This window comes from Peromyscus leucopus, chromosome 7 (assembly GCF_004664715.2).
Source record: "Peromyscus leucopus breed LL Stock chromosome 7, UCI_PerLeu_2.1, whole genome shotgun sequence".
NCBI lineage: Eukaryota > Metazoa > Chordata > Mammalia > Rodentia > Cricetidae > Peromyscus > Peromyscus leucopus.
Genome location: NC_051069.1, coordinates 118,776,940 through 118,796,147, shown reverse-complemented (window position 1 = coordinate 118,796,147; position 19,208 = coordinate 118,776,940). Strand labels below are relative to the sequence as shown.

At 50.9% G+C, this 19,208-nt stretch overlaps 1 protein-coding gene across 4 annotated transcripts in view; it reads right to left on the bottom strand.

The window, feature by feature from the left end:
- The window catches only part of Rgs12 (regulator of G protein signaling 12), a 96,003-nt gene that overhangs the window by 26,865 nt on the left and 49,930 nt on the right, over window positions 1-19,208 (bottom strand). For all 4 annotated transcript variants that reach the window (XM_028870845.2, XM_037208189.1, XM_037208190.1 and 1 more), the window contains one exon: window positions 17,156-17,177. In XM_028870845.2, coding sequence (XP_028726678.1) covers window positions 17,156-17,177 — 22 coding nt within the window. The remainder of the gene's footprint in view (window positions 1-17,155; window positions 17,178-19,208) is intronic.

The window sequence follows — 19,208 nt, the reverse complement described above, 5'->3', positions numbered from 1 at the left end:
CACATGACCCTACAAGGCTGGTGAAGCTTGTGCTTCGAATTACAAGGTACGTGTAAGTCCAGCACAGGCGTAGTGTGAGAAATACCCACTTCCTCTGTGGCCAAGGCACCTACGTGCTGGAGTAAGGGGTCCAGTCCTCCATGCAGACCTCCCAGCTTGATCACATGCAGCCTGTCCCTGCCTGCCAGCTCAACAAGACCCTCGCCACTCCCTTAAACACCCAGGTTCCTGTGCGCCCATCTAACTCAAGGGGTCACTGGTCCCTAGTGCTGCAGATGAAGTGCTGGGTTTGTGGTGCGAGTGAACCTGTGCTGTCTGAGCCAGTAAGTGAAAGATGGCAGTCTACTGACTAAACTCATTTGTATAACCTGACACAAAACAATGACTTTCCAAGGCTCCCAAGTCAGCCTGGCACTATGAACTCTAACAAAGAAGGAATTGTAGCAAATGACTGCGGTGCTGAACTCGGTCCGGTGTGTCACTCGGCGTCCCACACTGTACCGTCCGCCAGGATTCCCGGCTGTGGGTCAGGCTTGCTCTGGGGTCTCTCGGGCATGGACACTGGTCACAGGGGAAGGCGGCGCAGCACCTCAGCAGGCACAGCTCAAGTGGCGATGACAACAGAGGAGAGTTGACCCCACAGGAGGTGAGGGGAAACGGCCCATCTCCTGGCAGCGGGGCTAGAGACCCGCTCAGGTGAGAAGCCTGGTTAGTGAGGGGACAGTTTCCATGGCTGCAGCAAAGCACTTCCCCTAGGACAAGAGGAAGTGTCCTGTGCTCTGATAATGCCTCCCTGAGGCTGTGGAAACAGGGACTTGGCCTTGAGTCCAGCACAGCACAGGGACCTAGACAAAGACAGCACAGATGCTGAGGTGGCGCCTGGCCACAGTGTGCTGTGACAGGTCACACACATGCAGAGGCAATTCTGAATCCCCAAGGATGACATAGAGGGTGCTTTTAAGCAGAGCTCCTAGTGGATGTTTTGATCCCACTGGGGGTACAGGAGGCTTGCAAAGCAGAGAGGTAACCGCAGAGTCCCCTCAAGTTGCTCCTGTGGGTTGAATCTTAGTGCTTTGGATGGGCTACACAGACAAGAAGTCCCCTTTGTCATCCACTTCCGAGTTCAGAACCCACACCACATTCCAGCGCTGCTGGTCACACAGAGAACAAAACACCTTCAGAGTAAGCCTGACCTGGGACAGCAGGCCGCACCTGGTGGGCAAGGGATTCCTTATAAACACATCTATTCCTACACCAAGTTCAAGGCCAGGCCAGGAGGCTGACACATGGCCGGTGTGAGACTCGCCGGCCTGCTGGGAGCTGCCTGCCCGGTCCTCTCATGTGAAGCCCTTGGGTGAAATACAGACTGCGTTGAAGAAGATGAGGCATGGTGGCACTCATTCACCTGCACTGCAGCTTTAGTGGGTGTGTTCTAGGTGTTCGTAGTGATGTGGGTTCTCTTCTTGCAGGCAAATGCCGTCCTGGTGAGAACGTGACCCAAGTCTGTGGCAGACTTGCTGGAACAGCTGGAACAGCTGCCAGCACAGCTGCAGAGGCTGCTTAGAGATGCAGGCTGCAGGTTACACATTTCAGTAAGTCCTTGGGACTGACAGTGTGCTGTTACTTCTGTGATGCACAGCCTCAGCCCACTCCCAGCTCACTGTACTCTCCCCCAAATCATAACCCTAAGTATTCCAAATGCTCAAGTCTCAACTCTAAGTCACGTGGCCGCCCATCCCAGCATAAGACCCTCCCCACGCAGCAAACATACCTGAGGACTGCACATGTCAGCCTGCTCTGACACTCAAGACAAGCTGACAGACAGATGTGGGACTTTACCTGGGTAGAGCTGATAAGAGCCACTGTGGTGCCATCTAACCAAATACTTCCAACCATTCACCGTAAACCACCCTTCTGAGTCCATACGAGGCTCAGCCTGGATGGCCTGGGGTAGAGGCTTGGGCCACCGGTGCTGAGGACATGGCTCCTTAGCTCAGCCTTGGGGGTAGATGAATTACTGCAGAGCCTCGGGGACCCTCACAAAGGCAGCCCTCAGCCTTCCAGCACGGGCTGCTGGAGAGGCCCTCGAGACTCACAAAGCCTCAGAGACTCATGCATAATGCACAGGCAGAGCGCCTGCTGCAGAGGCCTGAATTATTCACATGGACAGAGACACTGTTCTCCCAACGTCGGGGAGGAGCCGCTGCGCAGTTCATTAAACAGCAGCAGCGGCAGCAGCGAGAACACACAGCTCCTCGTGATAGTTATGCGATGCTGTCATTTACACATCATCTTGAATTTAAGATCTTAAGTCCCATAAACACCAGCTCTAAATTCTCAGTGAGAATGACTAAAGCCATGGAGTCTCCAGGGCGTGCACGTAAGAGACAACCAGCCTGAACTCAACCAGTTCCAAAGCAAAGTCTGCGGCATCAGCAGCGCACCTCTGAAAAGCCTGAGGGGAGCGAGGCTTTTTTCCAGCTGTGGAAAAGAAAGCCTTTCTCTGCTGTCCTCACAAACTAAACCAGTGTTGGGTGGACACTCCTCCACAAACCTTAAGACTCTGTCAGTTCCAGTAAAAAGGTCATCAGAGCAATCTCAACATCGTCCTCTAAAACAAACCTGTGAAGGTTTAAAAGGAAGCCTTGGTGTGCCTCCCTTCCTTCAGCTTCCCCTTCAGTGTCTGAACCGGGGAATACACCCTTACCATCCATGAGGCTGCCTGGAAGCTCACAGGAGTCTGGTTGGTGTGAGGATGGGGGGCAGGAACAGGACCCCAGTCTCTTCTGGGCCCATCGTGTCTGGCCCTCCTGCCGCAGCCTTCCATGCCCCCTCCAGCCAGGGACGATCACCAAAACATACACACACGTTTTTTTCTAAGCTGTATGAGGGTAAGTTGCCAACAGCAACACACACACACACACACACACACACACACACACACACACACACACACACACACACACACACACCCCTCTGAACCCACCAAGGTGTAGTCCCTGCTAAGCCTTTCTTAAGCACTGTGATCAAAACCCGAACATTCACCACCCACCCTGTCCTTCACAGCGTCATCCCCTCTGTCTAGGACTAAATTCTGAGAGCTGGTGATCACAGCTCTCACACACCTCCCACTTCCCTGCATTGAGACCTTGGTGGGCCAGAGGATCTGAAGTCAGCCATCTATCTTATCTCGGATTGTCAGAATGTCAGGGAGAGAAGCAGGTCTTACAGGCACCTTTTGCTTGGGTGCACCATGCTGGTTTTGAGGCCTGATCCTGTAGCCAGGGCACCAGGTTTCTACACTATTACTCTTTCCTCCCAGAATACAGGCTGAATAGCCTTAATTCAGAAATCTGAAATTCGAAATGCTCCCAAATCCAAAAATTCTGGGTGAATAAAAAAAGATACTTCTATACCTTGTCTCATGTGACAATGTGTCAGTCACCTGCAAGCACACTGAAGTACTGAGTACAATTACCCTCAGGCTCTATGTGTAAGAGGAATAAATGAAGCCCATGGTAAGACCTGTGTCTCATCCCTGGGACAGCTCATTGTACACATGTGAATATTTCAAAACCCAAGGGGAAACGTCAGAAAACTGAAATGCTGGTCCCAAGGATTTTGTATAAAGGACTCTCAGTCTCCCACACTAAGGCAGAGAGTGTCTCATGTTCAATGAACTGTGCCCATGGTCTCAGCCTCCTGAGATGGTCTCTCGTGACAGTTATGCGATGCTGTCATTTACACATCATCTTGAATCTATACTGCTTTTTAATCAGTCAGTGGCTTGCTCTCAATGGTCTGGTACCTTTCTTCCCCACTCAGCTCTCCATCAGGTGGGCCTTGTATCCCTGTGAGTCCTCCCATGCACTGAGTACTGATGGGAAACAGACACAAACCTGCAGACCCACTGTGTGCTCTCCCTGCTCCGCCCAGGAGTTGGCCTTTGGGTATCTTCCTGTCACTTCCTCTCCAGCAGTGGACAGCCTCCTTCTCATTCCTGATGCCCCTACTATTGCCTCAACCAAAGCAGCCAAGCTCTCTAGAGTTCCTCTGCATTTCCCACTCACAGCGGAGTCCCTCCTACGAACCTCGCTGAGCTGTGAAGTCCTGTCACCTCTCAGTGAAGCCACTGCCTCTCTGTAAACATGTTCCCTTCATTCCCACAGTGCTCTTGTAAACATCAGCCACAAGGTCACCACTGTGGACAATTTTGGCTCTGGAAGAAGCCAGGCAGAGACAGAGCCCAACATGAACTTTCTGGATCTAGGTGACAGGACATGATGATCCCATGACCCCTTATGTTTATGTCTTGGCCTTCTTATGGGGAGAATCAAACACTTGCAGGGCTTGGGGCCGGAGAACACAGTAAGGATCCCAAGCTATACATCCATGCAGGACTTCCATGTAGACATGGCCCTCCAGGTAGTTTAAAGGTCTCTCTTGTTGATGATGTGTTAGCTTCTGTTCTACATGGCATGGGGAAGACAGCCCTGGACTCACCTCATTTCCTGGGTCACAATCTGTGTATCTGACTCCTGTCACCTACTCCAAGAGCTGCTGACACTTGGTATTAAGGGGTGAGGAGAGCGCAGGACAGAACTAGCTGCTACAGAGTAGTCTGTAGGTTTCCACTATGAAGTAGAAACCTGAGGGCAGCCACTGGCTCCTCACCTGAGAAAACCACAGCCAGCAATGACAGATCCCGATGAGAATCAGAATGGCATGCTTTGAGCCCCACAGTACCTCCTCAGAACAGAGTTCCCCAACTGTTGGTCTAATTCTATGGGTCCACTGTGAGGATGAGGCTCCTGAGGTCTTAGGATAGTGATGGGTAGAACTGGGCAGGCACTACAAACTCTCAGGTGGCGTCCCAATATCAGGTTCACAGTCTCACAGGGAGTGACAAGGCCAGACAGCCCTTTGGGGCTGTTCTAGGATCACATGATTACGTATACTTCAAGGGCCCTGAGGGACCGAATGGGAGAAACCCAAATGCTGTCCTGAAGTGAGAACAGACCCATCTGAGCCCAGCAGAACAAACTCAGCATGTGAAACGACACAGTGTTTCAGGAGAGGAAATGCCAAGCAGATGGGCAAATGCCAAGAGCTTTCAGGGCCGTAAGAGTGGGCAGAGCAGGAGCTGCCAATGGTCAGTGTGGGAAGTGGTGGGAGTGAATAGTTCCTTCGTTCGTCATGCTGCAGTTTCAGAATTCAGTTGAGGAGCCATCATCGGCTGCCACCATGAGGGTCACTGGACCACAGGAGGCCTAGGACATGCCAGAAAGGGGCAGCATCTCTTTCAAGCCCTGATCAGATTCACACACTGGCTGAATCCAAAAAGGGTCACAATTCCTTAACTGGCTAATTCTTTCTCGAAATAGACTTACTTCATTTTGACAAATAAAAAATTGGTATCATGAAGACATTCTCCTTTTATGTTCACATCAATGGGCACACATGAAACAGCCACCTGGCAACAGAACCTGGACAAAGGAGAAGACAGACACACTGCCCAGCACATAAGCCCGGGGACCCAGGGGCTGGGCTCAGGAGGAAGGCTCTGGAGCCACATGCCCACATGGGAGTTAGAGGCGGTCTTCACCTTCTACATAAACCATGTCAAAGAGGGTGCTCTGGCTGTGCCAAGTGTAATGATGGAGCTAACTTCATAGGATGGGGTGCACTCCACTCCTCACTGGAAAGCCACTTAACCTTTCAATAAAAACCTGGTAATAACTATATACTATCATCACAGGAAAGTTGTGACAGTGTTCGGCACACAGGCACTGAATGATGCCAACTAATAACTGGGTCACGCTAGTCCTGAACATCGTGTGAAAGGGCGAGCAACTCCAGCCATGCATCTGCAGTGTTAAGTCATGATTCAGAACATATTTTCCTCTTTTTTATATTTATATAAAATATATTTATATTTTAAATATAAATCTAAAACTTCTGTTGGTCAGTATCTAAACTCATGTTCTCATCCCCTCTCCACACAGACATGGCACCTCATTTAAGGAAGGTCCTGCTTTCTCTCCGATGAACCCAATCAGTTGTGAAGGTCAGGGCTGGCCAGGAGCTCTGCTTTGGGTTCATAGATAGATGATGTCAACTGTGAACTGTGCATATGTAGTTGTCTCCTTTCCAGTCCTAAAGACTCTCTTTCTTGTCTTTCTACTCTTAGCTAGACCTAAAACCTAAAGTTGCTGAGATGTGGACATGCCCGTGGTATTCCGATCGTTGAGTACAACTATGACAAATCAAGCCAGTGCTCGACTCCATCAGCTGCTCCTTTGGTCTCCATGGTGCGAGTCATCTGGCTTCCCCTCTTCTGTACCGTGACAGATCTGCTTGTGTGCCTGCCATCATCTGCCCTGAAAGCGAACTCTGATGAACTGACTGGGTCTGCCCCCAAGGAGTGTCCATAAGTGTTGCAAACAAAGCAGAAACTCAAACCCCTCCCCAACACCAGGCAGAAAAGCGGATTCCGGGGGCATTCAAGACTTAAATGTGAGCAATAAAATAGTAACAGTCTTACCTTCATGGTCTCAGGAAGAGCGGACTACTTAAAGGGGAGGCACCGGGACTATCTTAAAAACTTTCAGTCTTCAGAAGATGTACTGAGAACCAACCACAGAAGGCTTGCCTGCATGCCTTCCTCAAATGCTATCACACCTTCCTTCATTTCATTAGCTACAAAAATCAAGCAGGAATGCAATCCACAACGTAAGCTGTGGTGGTGTGAAGGAGACCAGTCCCCATAGACTCCAGGGTTTGAACCCCTGGTCCCCAGCTGATGACAGTTTGCGGGGAGGGGTCGTTGAGTATTTGGAAGGTAGAGCCTTGCTGGAGGAAGTACATCCCTGGGAGCAGGCTGTGAGCGTTCATAGTTTTGCCTCACCTCCTGGCCACTCTCTGCTTGATGATGTGAGCTCTCCGCTTCTTGGTCCTGCAGCCATGGCTGCCACTTAGAACCAAGCTTCCCCACCACAATGGACTCTTATCCCTTTGAAACTGGGAGATAAAATAAACTTCTTCTACAAGCTCCTTGTCAGCGCATTTTATCACGGCAATGGGAAAGTAGCCAATATAGAAAATTATGATAATTTGTTCATTCAATCCAAGAATCATTGTCAGAATTTATTATTTTTTCAATTTCCTACTAATCAACTAACAACATAAACCAGCCAAATGAGAAAAAAAAAAAAAAAAGCAACAAGCATAAGCTTGTTTGTTTTTGGCAGTGTCTAGGATGGAATGCAGGGCCTCAAGCTTGTTTGTCAGGTAGTCTATATTGACACCCATCTAAGCAAAAGTCTGGACTGAGTATTTAAAAAAAAAATCAGATGGCCACATACAAACCCTAGCTGCCATGATGAACACAACAGGAAGATCTGAGAAGGCGGTTTCTTACATATTGCTGGGTGGTGTGCACAGGAAAATGGAGACTATCTACCACATACACCAATGGCCAGCTCATCAGAGCAAGGCACACACAGATGGCCATGCAGAGACCTGCATGGGCATGTCTTACAACACCACTGTGTTAGCTGAAGTCTGAACCAGCACAGACGCTATCACCAGGGGCAAGAGAGGACAGTGGCCATTTAACAACGGAACAGGGCACGGGAGCCAGAGTGACTGGTAACTGACTCACAAGGCATGTTCACAGAAAGTCGTCAGGCACCAGAGGGTACACATGGCAGCATTAGTCCAAGTGGGTACAGTAGCCAACCTGTCCTCAGTGGGGAACTGGTGCCACTCAGGCCCCAGGTGATGGTATGTATACTTTTCAGTGCCTAAGCTACCTTTCAATAAAAAGTTTTCATTACTTGAAAAGTTGTGACCAAAACTCACGTCAAGTGCCCGAAGCCGGTAGTGTTGTGTACTGTGAGATGCACCTTCTAGATGTGTTTCTCCAACACAGCATAACTTTGTATAAGGGAGTGAGTGCTCTAACTGGGCTTCTGCTGTAGGCAATCTTTCTCAGATGCTGTCTATACGATCAAGTTTGGCAGTTCAAACGGTCAAACACATGGGAAGTTGTCTCCAAAAGAAAAGGAGCTGTTATGTTGGGCACAAATGGCCTGTGTGTGACCAGGCTGGGACGCAGACAATGAAACAGGGACTGTGTATGTGCTTTCATTTTTAACAGATTACGTGGTAGGGATGATATATGAGTCAGAGTGAACGTGGAAGGTCAATGTGCCCTGGGAACTGGGCAGAGACTGAAAGGATGATGCCCCAAGAATAGGTGCCTTCCTCCTCCAGTGCCAGCCATTCCCCAGTGTGTTGTAAAGATCACTGGCATCAATCACTGTAGTCCCATTAATGTCAACGAACTTGAAAGGATGCCTTTTTAAAGGCAGGAAAGCCATCATTAGGTCATGAGTCTTAGGTTTTGTTTTAAAATATTTACATAAAAGCCTTCCTTCCCAGAGGATGTGGTAAATTGTCCCAGAGATAGCTGTCTGTAAGTGGCCTTTGCAAGCTGGCCCCAATCCCTTCTGTACAAGGCTCACCAAAAAGTCCATGTTACTCGACCAGTGTGTGCCACTTATATCTCATACCCTGGCAGGTGAAGTCACTGGATAAGGAGTAAGCTCATGGCAGTGCCATCTAGCTGACCTCCATCGTGTTCAGAGCTGGAAGAGATCTCAGGAAGCTCCCAGATCCTGTCCACATCCCTGTTCAGGTCCTGAGAACAAAGCCATCTCTGAGCAAATGGTGGAGATGACTCCCACCAGCCTGTAACACAGTGGGAACGGTCTCCTCACCAGCCTTGAGACCTTGCAGGCCTCCGTGTCTGGATCTCAAATGCAGAAGGATCACACTGCACCTGAATTACAGTTGCCACTCACTGAGGGGAGGGCTGGATACACTGGAACCTGTAGGTCTAAGTGTTGCTATTTAGACATGCAGCACTACAACCTTCCCTAATCTAAGGACACCCTTGAGTGTTACACCACATGGTGCCAGACAGAGTGTCCTCCCAGGAGGTGAGCCCAAATATTCTACAGTGTGCAGAACACTGCTCCCTGGAGAGCTGGGTAGGACACTAAGATGCACCAGAGTGGCCTGGAACAGTAGCAGCTCAGAAGACAGGTTCTGGTGTGGTCAGGGCCATGCCACCACTTCATCATGATGCTCGGACTTTTCATGACAGAATGCTCGGTAAAGGCAGAGAAAAGTAACAGGATGGACAGGGAGGTAGGGCTTGCTGATTCCAGAATGAGGTATCAGCTCTGAATGAATGATGAACTGATTGCTTCCCATGCCTGGAATGTGTGGGATACAGGATACCCCAGGCACACTGGGGGTGAGACCTGGTACTTCATGCTTCTAAGGACAGTGTTCAACCTGTGGAATGAGAAACCAGGGGAGCTCTTTGTATTGAGCTCAAATTTTATTCTGAACTTTCTAAATCGTGTTCCAAAACTCGAATGTGAAAGCATTGCAGTCACAGGATGTTGGTTGTGATGGTCTGGCTGTGACTGGAACCCTACTGCCACGCAGCACTAGGAAACTGAACTAAATGTGTGTAGCAATGACCCTTGGAAGCTAGACCACTGTCACCCTAAGACTGTCTGTCACTCCTGATGGGAAAGCCATCAAGGAGGTGCATGCTTAGATCAGCCCATTTACCAGGAGGCATGCTGGGAACTACAGCAGGAAAGGGTCCCTACAACTGACACTTCATTGAGCTGAAGAGACAAATGAGGACTAGAGAAAGCCAAGAGGCTGCAACATGCAGTCCAAACACAATTGGAGGAGACGAGGCTGGGGACCACCCAGGACATCTCAGTACTGACTCGAGGCAATGCATGCTCAAGATGATGTGGAGCTACAGGATGAAGGCTGCCAGCCCTTGCACAAGTCTGGGGAAGTTCCAGATCAAACCAGTTCTTGTAGGAATCCCTGGAGGGACTCCATCAAGCCATGAACATAAAGGCTCTTTCAGGAGGAGTATCCTTCATATGCCAAGTCGGGAAAGCACCTTGGTCACCTGACAAAGGAACTGCTGCTGCCGAGCACTGAGTAAACGGACCAGGGCAACTGCATCCCGTGTCCCACCACATCTCTTAGCAAAATTCCTGGCAAGTGCCAGACTGGTCCAGAGGTCCAGTCCCCTTGTAATGCCATCACAGACTCGCTGCTCCTTGTCACTCCTTCCTCCTCATTCCTATGAAGATCCTCGCATGTGTGCACTTGAGGCACTCATGTTTCCTTCCCATTAACCAGTTCTCCAGCCAAAGGCTCTATGGTGCCAAGGGGGACCACAGGGAGGACAGCACCCTACACAGCTCTTTATCAAAGCGTGAAAGAGCACAAGCCCCAGGCGTGGATTGCAAAGGCTTCTGCAAGGGAGCATACTGTGCCAACTCCTCCCTGGGCATCACCTCTCTGACTCCACCCTCCTGGTCTCAGAGCCAGGTTCACAGGGCTTCTCTGCCACGGAGACCCACACAGGGCTCAGTTCCACAGAGTCTTGTCCTCTAGGAATCTAGGGAATGCATTCCCCTGGTGAGGGGAGGGTGCAGAGCTGCCTTGGTGGGCCTCTGAAGGCAGAAGGGGAACCAAGAGGACCCCACTCCCACTCCAGTGCACTAAGACAAGTTCTGAACATGCCCAAGGTTCCCACAAGCAGAACAGGGGGAGGAGGGAAGGTGAGAGGAGGGGAGGGGAGGGGAGGGAGGGGAGAAGGAGTCACTGGCTTTATTACTCTTGAACTTTGCTTGAAAAAAAATTCACAACATAGTTACTAATAAAAACTCCTTCCAAATGTCTTGTAAAACCAGAAAGAAATGAGTGTGTTGGGAGGCATCTTGGCAGAAACCAAGTCTGCCTGCTTCCCCAACAGTCTACAGTCTGTTTGAGTTTTAAGTCCAAAAAAGCCACAAAAAATGGGAACTACTGAGCCAAATAAAAGGCTCTGATTAAAACACCTGCTCTCACCCCACATGCTACAAATTACCATTCCATTCCCGCTAGTTAGTGAGCAGTGAAAAGTACAAGATCAGGCTGTGGTGCCATGGACCACGCTACACAGTATCGGAGGTTCCACTGGGGCTCCTTTCACCGCCCTCATCTCTTGTGATTTTATAGACTATGGGTTCACCTGCCAAGAACCGTCACAATTGCAATGCTCCATGTGTTGAAAGTGAACGTGACCTAACTCCAAATCCTTGTGGCAACAACGGCCGGCCCTTCATCACCGAGCAGCGTCCGCGTCAGCTCATCACAGCTGTGATGTGGACCGCTGCAGCCACCTCTGTAGGACAGAAGATGACATCAGGCTGGGGCAAAGCCAAAGTTGCCAGACAGGAAGGGATGGTGGCTTGCCTGAGTGCAGCCCTGGACAGACCCCAAGTCTTTACCCCACGGCTTAGGGTGAGGATGAACAGTAAGAAGTGCCAGGGAGGGAGGAGGGCAAAGGGCAGGAACATCCACAGGTGAAGATAAGCTTTTCACAGTCTGAGACATTAAGCAGCCCTCCAGATCTCGGAGTTGCAAACAGTAAAAACCAAAACTAACCGGACTGAGAAGACTGAGAGAGCCTAGCAGCCCCCTCAGGGAGGCGGGGCTTCACAAGGAGGGGGGCTAAGCAGACGTGGCCAAGCCCCCAGCACCTAGCACCGGTCACAGAGACAAACCGTGAAACAAAGGTGCCGTCACCCACCACTCTCAGCAGGCATGCTAGTCTCCATCAAAGTTGCCCAAGTCTCCAGGACAGTCTGGGGACTCCCAGCCCTCAGCCCAGTGTCCATGCCAGCCTGGAGTCTAGACAAGTACCAAGTCCAGACAAGTACTTAGCCCAGTGTCAAGCACCCAGAGCCCCATGGGGCACAGCAGGTCAAGAACAGCCCTTGGCCCGATACTCTCTTCCCTCCAGTTCCACTGAAAGTTCCACCATGAAGCAAACCTACAGTCATGTGCACCACTGCCACACCGCTCAGGGAGACATTCATTGGCTCTCCTGTCCACTCTGAACCTGGGCAGAGGGTCAAACAAGAGGACACTCATGCCCATACTTCAGATAAGAAAAGGATAAAAGCAGAGAAAACCTAACCTGAGGCCTAGCAGCCTGGAGAAGAAGATGAAGGCAGACTTGAAGTGCCTTCTGGAATTCAGCCAGGTAGGGGTGCTACAGACCAGGTCACCCACCTGCCAATCAGCCAGGCATTTTCCACCTGTGCTCCAGGATAGGACATTTGCTTGACTAAGTTTAAGAGCATTTTGCTGCTGAAAACACTTTAGAAGCCATTGCCCTAACCCAGCCTTCTAACACTTGGGCTAATGTCACTGAAGATCACTGGAGCCCAGATCCAATGACCCTCTCACCAAGTTTTCTCCTGCCAGTCACTGGCAGGAAAAACCACAGACTACCACTCAGAGAAGGGGCAGGTGAGGCGGCAGGTGGGGACAGGAGAATGACATCAGGAAGAGTAGAGGGGGAGGTCCAGAGACCTGGAGTGCTGGAGAGCCACTGCAGGGTCACCGGAGCTAGTCTGGGACAGCAGTACACTGTGGCACTGGTCAGATGAAGGGGGCCAAGTTCAGTGTGGAGACTGTAGAGGGCAGGCGCCGTCGGGGGAGGAGACAGGGCATGCACTGCAGGACGGAGAAGGCAAAGCCTCACTTCTACACGAAGGATCGGTGGATGTGGTGAGGGCGGGGGAGTTAGAGTTGAAGGGTCTGACATGAGCACATGAGGAATGGCAGCTTCCAGGACCAGCAGGCCTGCAGGAGAGCTAAGGCTGGACAGTACAGAGAGCTTAGGAAGGGTGTTACACAGATCCCAAAGCCACACCCACCCACTGACGTCACACTGCTACTGGCTGATTAGGTCAGGATGCACCATGCTGACAGTCCTAACTTCTTCCACTCCAATCTATTTCTCTGGCATATTTTAATTCTCTCTCTCTCTCTGTCTCTCTCTCTGTCTCTCTCTCTGTCTCTCTCTCTCTGTCTCTCTCTCTCTCTCTGTCTCTCTCTCTCTCTCTCTCTCTCTCTCTCTCTCTCTCTGTGTGTGTGTGTGTGTGTGTGTGTGTGTGTGTGTGTGTGTGCGTGTTTGTGATTACAGAGATCAGAAGGCAATTTTCAGGAGCTGGTTCTCTCCCTGTACCATGTGGGTTCCAGGAATAGAACTCAGGTTTTTTAGGCTTGTGTGGCAAGTGCCTTTACCCACTATAAACCATCACACAGCTCTTCTCTGGCATAAATCAAAGGGTGCTACCCTCACAGGACCCTGGAAGCTAGAAGAAGTTTGTATCTTTCTATCTCGGTGAGGAGCAGGTATAACCAGAGGCTGGGGGAACCCTTCCATAAAAAGGAGGGGTTCTGACCCGACCCAGGCAGGAGAGCCTAGGTGACTACTACCTTTGTGACAAGACCACCTTGTCTGCCCTGGAGTGCTTTCTCATACCTCTCACAGACTCCTCTCTTAAGCTCTGTGACTTTCAAGCTGTCTGCATGCTAAAACTGGTAGTGATGTCTCTAATGATCTGCCCGCTGCCAGCTGACTTCATACACCAGAACTACTGAACCTTTAGCAGGAAAGGCACACCTAAAGGTCCTCATGCAGCAGAAAGTGGTGTACCCTTCTGAGAACACAAGAGTCGGGTGGGAGGGGGATCCTGGTAGAGCTGCTAATATGAAGTTAAAGAGGTTAAGCTCCATGGGAGCACAGAGATGGCATCATGGGAGCGCAGAGGTAGAACAGAGGTGGGTCACTGTGTGAGCACAGGGGTGGGACACTGAGGGAGCACAGGGGTGGGACACTGGGAGCACAGAGGTGGGACACTGCGGGAGCACAGAGGTGGGACATTGCGGGAGCACAGAGGTGGGACACTGGGAGCACAGAGGTGGGACACTGAGGGAGCACAGAGGTGGGACACTGCGGGAGCACAGAGGTGGGACACTGCGGGAGCACAGAGGTGGGACACTGGGAGCACAGAGGTGGGACACTGAGGGAGCACAGAGGTGGGACACTGAGGGAGCACAGAGGTGGGACACTGAGGGAGCACAGAGGTGGGACACTGAGGGAGCACAGAGGTGGGACACTGAGGGAGCACAGAGGTGGGACACTGCGGGAGCACAGAGGTGGATCACTATAGGAGCACAGAGGTGGGACACTGAGGGAGCACAGGGGTAGGACACTGAGGGAGCACAGAGGTAGGACACTGCGGGAGCACAGAGGTGGGACACTGAGGGAGCACAGAGGTGGGACACTGTGGGAGCACAGAGGTGGGACACTGAGGGAGCACAGGGGTGGGACACTGCGGGAGCACAGAGGTAGGACACTGAGGGAACACAGAGGTGGGACACTGAGGGAGCACAGAGGTGGGACACTGAGGGAGCACAGGGGTGGGACACTGCGGGAGCACAGAGGTGGGACACTGAGGGAGCACAGGGGTGGGACACTGAGGGAGCACAGAGGTGGGACACTGAGGGAGCACAGAGGTGGGACACTGAGGGAGCACAGAGGTGTGACACTGAGGGAGCACAGAGGTGGGACACTGTGGGAGCACAGAGGTGGGACACTGTGGGAGCACAGAGGTGGGACACTGTGGGAGCACAGAGGTGGGACACTGAGGGAGCACAAGGGTGGATCACTGTGGGAGCACAGGGGTCGAACAATGCAAGAACACAGGAGTGGAGCACTGTGGGAGCACGATGCTGAGGTACCACAGATGACAGTGAGGAAGCCAAGCCTGTATCTGCATTTATGTCCCCTCCGCTCTCCTCTCCCTCGTCTTTCTCACGCCTCCCTTCTTCCCTGGACTGGGATAAAATCCCTGGGCTCAAGCATGCTAGGTAAGGGCTCAAACCACGAGCTACGCCCCCAGCCCATACTTGGTTTACACGTTTTCAACCTTCCAGGTTAACCTTGTTTTCTGTTTGGACAAGTTCTCAACAAGTGGGTCACTGGGAATCTCTACGCTAGGGACACCCCTTCTCTAGGCAGGATGTGCTGTCTTAGGGACAGTCTGCCCTCCACAGAAGGCCAATGTGCAGGCTGTGGTGCAGTGGTGGCCTTAAGCCCTTTCCTGCTGAGCAAGTGAAAAGCACACTGAGCAAAATCATAAGTGGTACTGCCCAACTTCCCTAAAACAGCACGAAATGACATGGTAGGACACATGTTACCAAACGTTACCACGACCTGGAATGACAACAAAAAGCCACGTCATGTCAAGGGCATGGTTAGTTGGATGAAGGACACTTCTGAAGAGTATGGGATTTCCTGATAACCACAGCCCAGGCTGGATGAGGAGGCAGCCATAGCCCCAACTGGGCACAGACTGAGCTGGCCCTTCATCTCTGCCTATACTTGGAGCATAGTTTTCCACAGAAGCAGTGGATGCTGCGGTTCTGAGGCTCCATGTGGGAACCTGTCTACTACTGACCAAGTCTATAAAAGATCTCTGTGTGGAAACATTCAAGCTTCTGCCTAGCCCTTCTCCACAGGTGCCCGGGCACGGCATGGGGGAGCAGGAAAGAGCTCCTGGGGCCCGTGGGAAATGGAAGGCCTTAGCTGGATTAGTAGAGTGAAGGGCGGAGGCTCTTCTCCAGGCCTGAGCCCCAGGGACCTCAACTAGTGATACTTACACTACTTCAGTACCAACATAACCATGGCACACAACACTGACCTCCTAGAACACAGACTGAGCCAAACAGTCTCTTCATTTTCATCTTATAATCAGAAAAGAAACTAAAAGCAGAAAAATAATAAAAGCATGATAAAATACATCCGGCTGTCTGTCACTGAAATTCTCTGCCTCCTGCCATAGCAGGCCCTCCATGCAAGAACAGGACCACAGCCCTGGGGTCTGAGGTAGAGGAGGAGGGGACAGAGGGCGGAAAGCCCCCAGGGACAGGGGAATCACCTGGCCAGGACACCACTTCCTCAGAAAGGCACGGTGGGGGCTGGGAGCCAGGGGCTCCCCATCATTCTGAAGCCTCTGGGACAACTTGAGATGCTGGGGCTGGGGCGGGCTGGCTTCCCCGACTCCTAGCCACAGGGAAGAACTTTGAAAAATCAATAAGAAATATTATATACTATTAAACTGACGGATTATGGAAACCTCTCAAGTATATAAATTTCCCACAAGACTAAATGTCCTCTGCCAGAAAAGAGAAGTCGGAACCAAGACTGTGAACCTGCATTCTTGGCCCAGGCTTGGCTGCGCGTCCTACTTCTTTTCTTGCATTAAGGAGGCTTTTCCTGCTCCCGGCTTAAGACTGATTAAATGACAGGATCATTATTGTACATAACACAGGCAATATAACCCCTTTATTCTAAAATACATGCTAACACTGGTGCTCAGGCTCCCTGTAGTCGGTGTTCTGGCATGAGCAGGTTTGTAATTCAAGCTGGATTCCGCTCCACTCAACGTTCTGTGAGCCCTACAAAGCTCCTAATGCCGGAGGCTCCGCCTGCACTTTCCTGTGGGAGACAGGCACCAGCCTGAGGTGGGCAGCAGTGAGGAGAGACAACAGAAGTTTCTAGAAATTATACCAAGTTCTCTGTTGTACTAAGACTACTACACACATGAGGAGTGTCTAGATGAAACCCTCCAAATAGTTTTAGGTAGTTGTTTTTTCTAAAAAAAAAAAAACCTCTGAATGAAAACCAGGGATTATCTCCGAGAAATGGAGTTAAATCTGGCTGGCGTTTCCCTTCCTAGTCAGTAACATTAAAAGAGTCTGTACACAAAATGTTTTAAAGACTGAAAGAAAGGCTTTGATTCTTCTTCATCCCACACTCTCAGTTCATTACTATGCTTTCCTTAAGAAGGAAACCTCCAGAATGGCTCAAATTCAGCAAGTGCTTTGAAAGCTGAACTTGCTCGTTTGGAAGCTGGATGTACAAGGGATCAGCAAGCATGTTTTTGCTTGTTGATCACAGGCGTGCAGGAGCATGAACTGCAGCCCAGCACACTACCTGTGCTGACTATCTCGGAGTTTCTAGTGCCCTGTTAGTCAAATACATGCCCAGGCCACCAGGACGCTCCCCCAGCAAAACTCCAACTGAGACCCTCCCATAAGGGAAAGGCAGAGAAAACATCTTTCCTGAGTACATCAAATGGCAAATATATTTTCATAATTTGAAAATGGCAATAAAAATAATAAAATATATATGACTTACCACCATCAGACACAGTTGCAGACTGAAAAAAAAGAGAGAGAGACATGAGTTAATTGCATCTCATGACAAGATTCAGGCAACAGCACTTCACTTCCTCCATCGAGAACACAACCCAAGGTCCTGCGAGACTCGAGACTCACAGCTACCCAGGTAGGTGCCGAGAAGCAGACAGTGAGTCAAGCCTTGGGGCTCCAACTCCGCCCCAGCTGGTGACTCCCTGTAAGAGGAAGTTGCCGTCATTTTCACTTGAAAAGAACAAATCCCAGCATGTCTGACATCACAGTCTTATTAACAGCCCTTGTGATAGCAGCTTAAGACCGATGCCCCAGTGAGGGCACCCTGCAGGGCAGGGCTCTCAGTGCCAGACACTGTTCAGCTCAGGCCCAGTGTATCCACCAGTGTCACCTCCACCCCAGAGTGGGACCTGGGCTGTGAGAAGGCAGGACAGGAAGTGTGTGTGTCCCTAACCGCCCCCCCCCACACACACACACATGAGAGTGGCTGTTACAGGCCTGGGGAAAGGCCTGGGGGGCAGATAAAAAGAGTTGGGGGTTGCTAAGAACTACTGGGTAGAAAGGCTGATCTGGGAATAAAAACTGTCAGTAGTTCTGTGAGGGAGCCCAGCCTGGGCTCATGTGGACACTTGGTATTGGTCAAGCAGGTGGTAAGTGGCCCAGGATAGGGACCAAGAGAGAAAGGTAACTGGATAAGGAGGCAGGCATCCTAGGGGTAGCAGAAGGACCCAGTAGGAGAAGGTGGAGCATGGAAGAGCCAGTGTAGCCCGTGGTTATTAGGATCCCGGCCTCAGTATGGTTCTTCTCCAAAAGCAGGCAGGACAGCAGAGTGTCAGGGTGGCTCAGAAAAGGCATGTGACACATAGCAGGTCCAGCAGCACTGCTTTCATGTCTGCAGTATGCCAAGATCCCAGAAAACCTCCCCTCCTGTGGCCTGGGCTATAGTTGTCCCTACAGAAAGCTCCCTAGGTCCATGCTCCCAGGCTTTGTACCGCCAGGGTTCTACCATTTTTGCCATAGCACTCAGGATCTTCTAAGAGAACAGACAGCAACTGAGCAGAGCATGGCTCGCCATCAGATCTGGGTTTCCCCCAGGCATGTTGTAAGACCCCTCTAGTAAAACAATCTACTCAAGTGGCATCCACCAGACACTCCAGTGGCAGTCAACAGGCCACACGGCCATAGGACACCGTCCACTCTCCCCAAGTAAGTCAAAGGACGTATGATCCACAACCCACCAGGGCACCTGGGTTTGTGTGCTTCCTATCTAACTCTACACCCCATATCCGGGCCTACCAGGCAGCCAGCTAAACTCTCTATCCACCCTGGCTGATCCTGAGGGGCTCCTATCACTACCCTGCTATGATACATGATGAAGGACTCAATGGGTCCACCTTGATAGCCAGCTTCCACCTATGACCAAGAGACTGTCATGGAACACAGAGAGAAGTCATTTCTTACTATGACTGCTATAAGCCATGATGGGGTCTGAATCCACAAAAACTCAGGTCTAGGGAATCCAGTTTCCCTAGTCACCAACAGGGTGCATCCAATTCATTTTTCATTTTTAATTTATGTATGTTGTTATTTTGCCTGCCTGTAGGTCTGTCACCACGTGTGTGCCTGGTGCCCCTAAAGGCCAGAAGAGGGCATCAGATTGTCTGTAACCCTGGAACTAGAGTTACAAATGACTATGAGCTGCTATGTGGATGCTGGGTATTGAACCCCGTGTCCTCTGGAAGAGCAGCCAGTGCTCTTAACTGCTGAGCCACCTCCCCAGCCCTGCAGCCACTTAACTTTCCCCTGCTGGACATCTACAAGCAGTATTCGACCATCCTGCATGCTGGCCTCCTTTACAGGCTGGATTTCCCTGTAAATCCCTGGCCAGTCATCTGCCACCACAGTGTGAGGCTGAAAGGCACCAGAGCCAGCTCTTCCTGGGGACTGTGAGGAAGATCCCTGCTGTTGTGCATATTCAGAAATCCTGTCAATCTCAGAGTGTAAACCTCAACAAGGTGTCACATGTGTTACTCAAGACA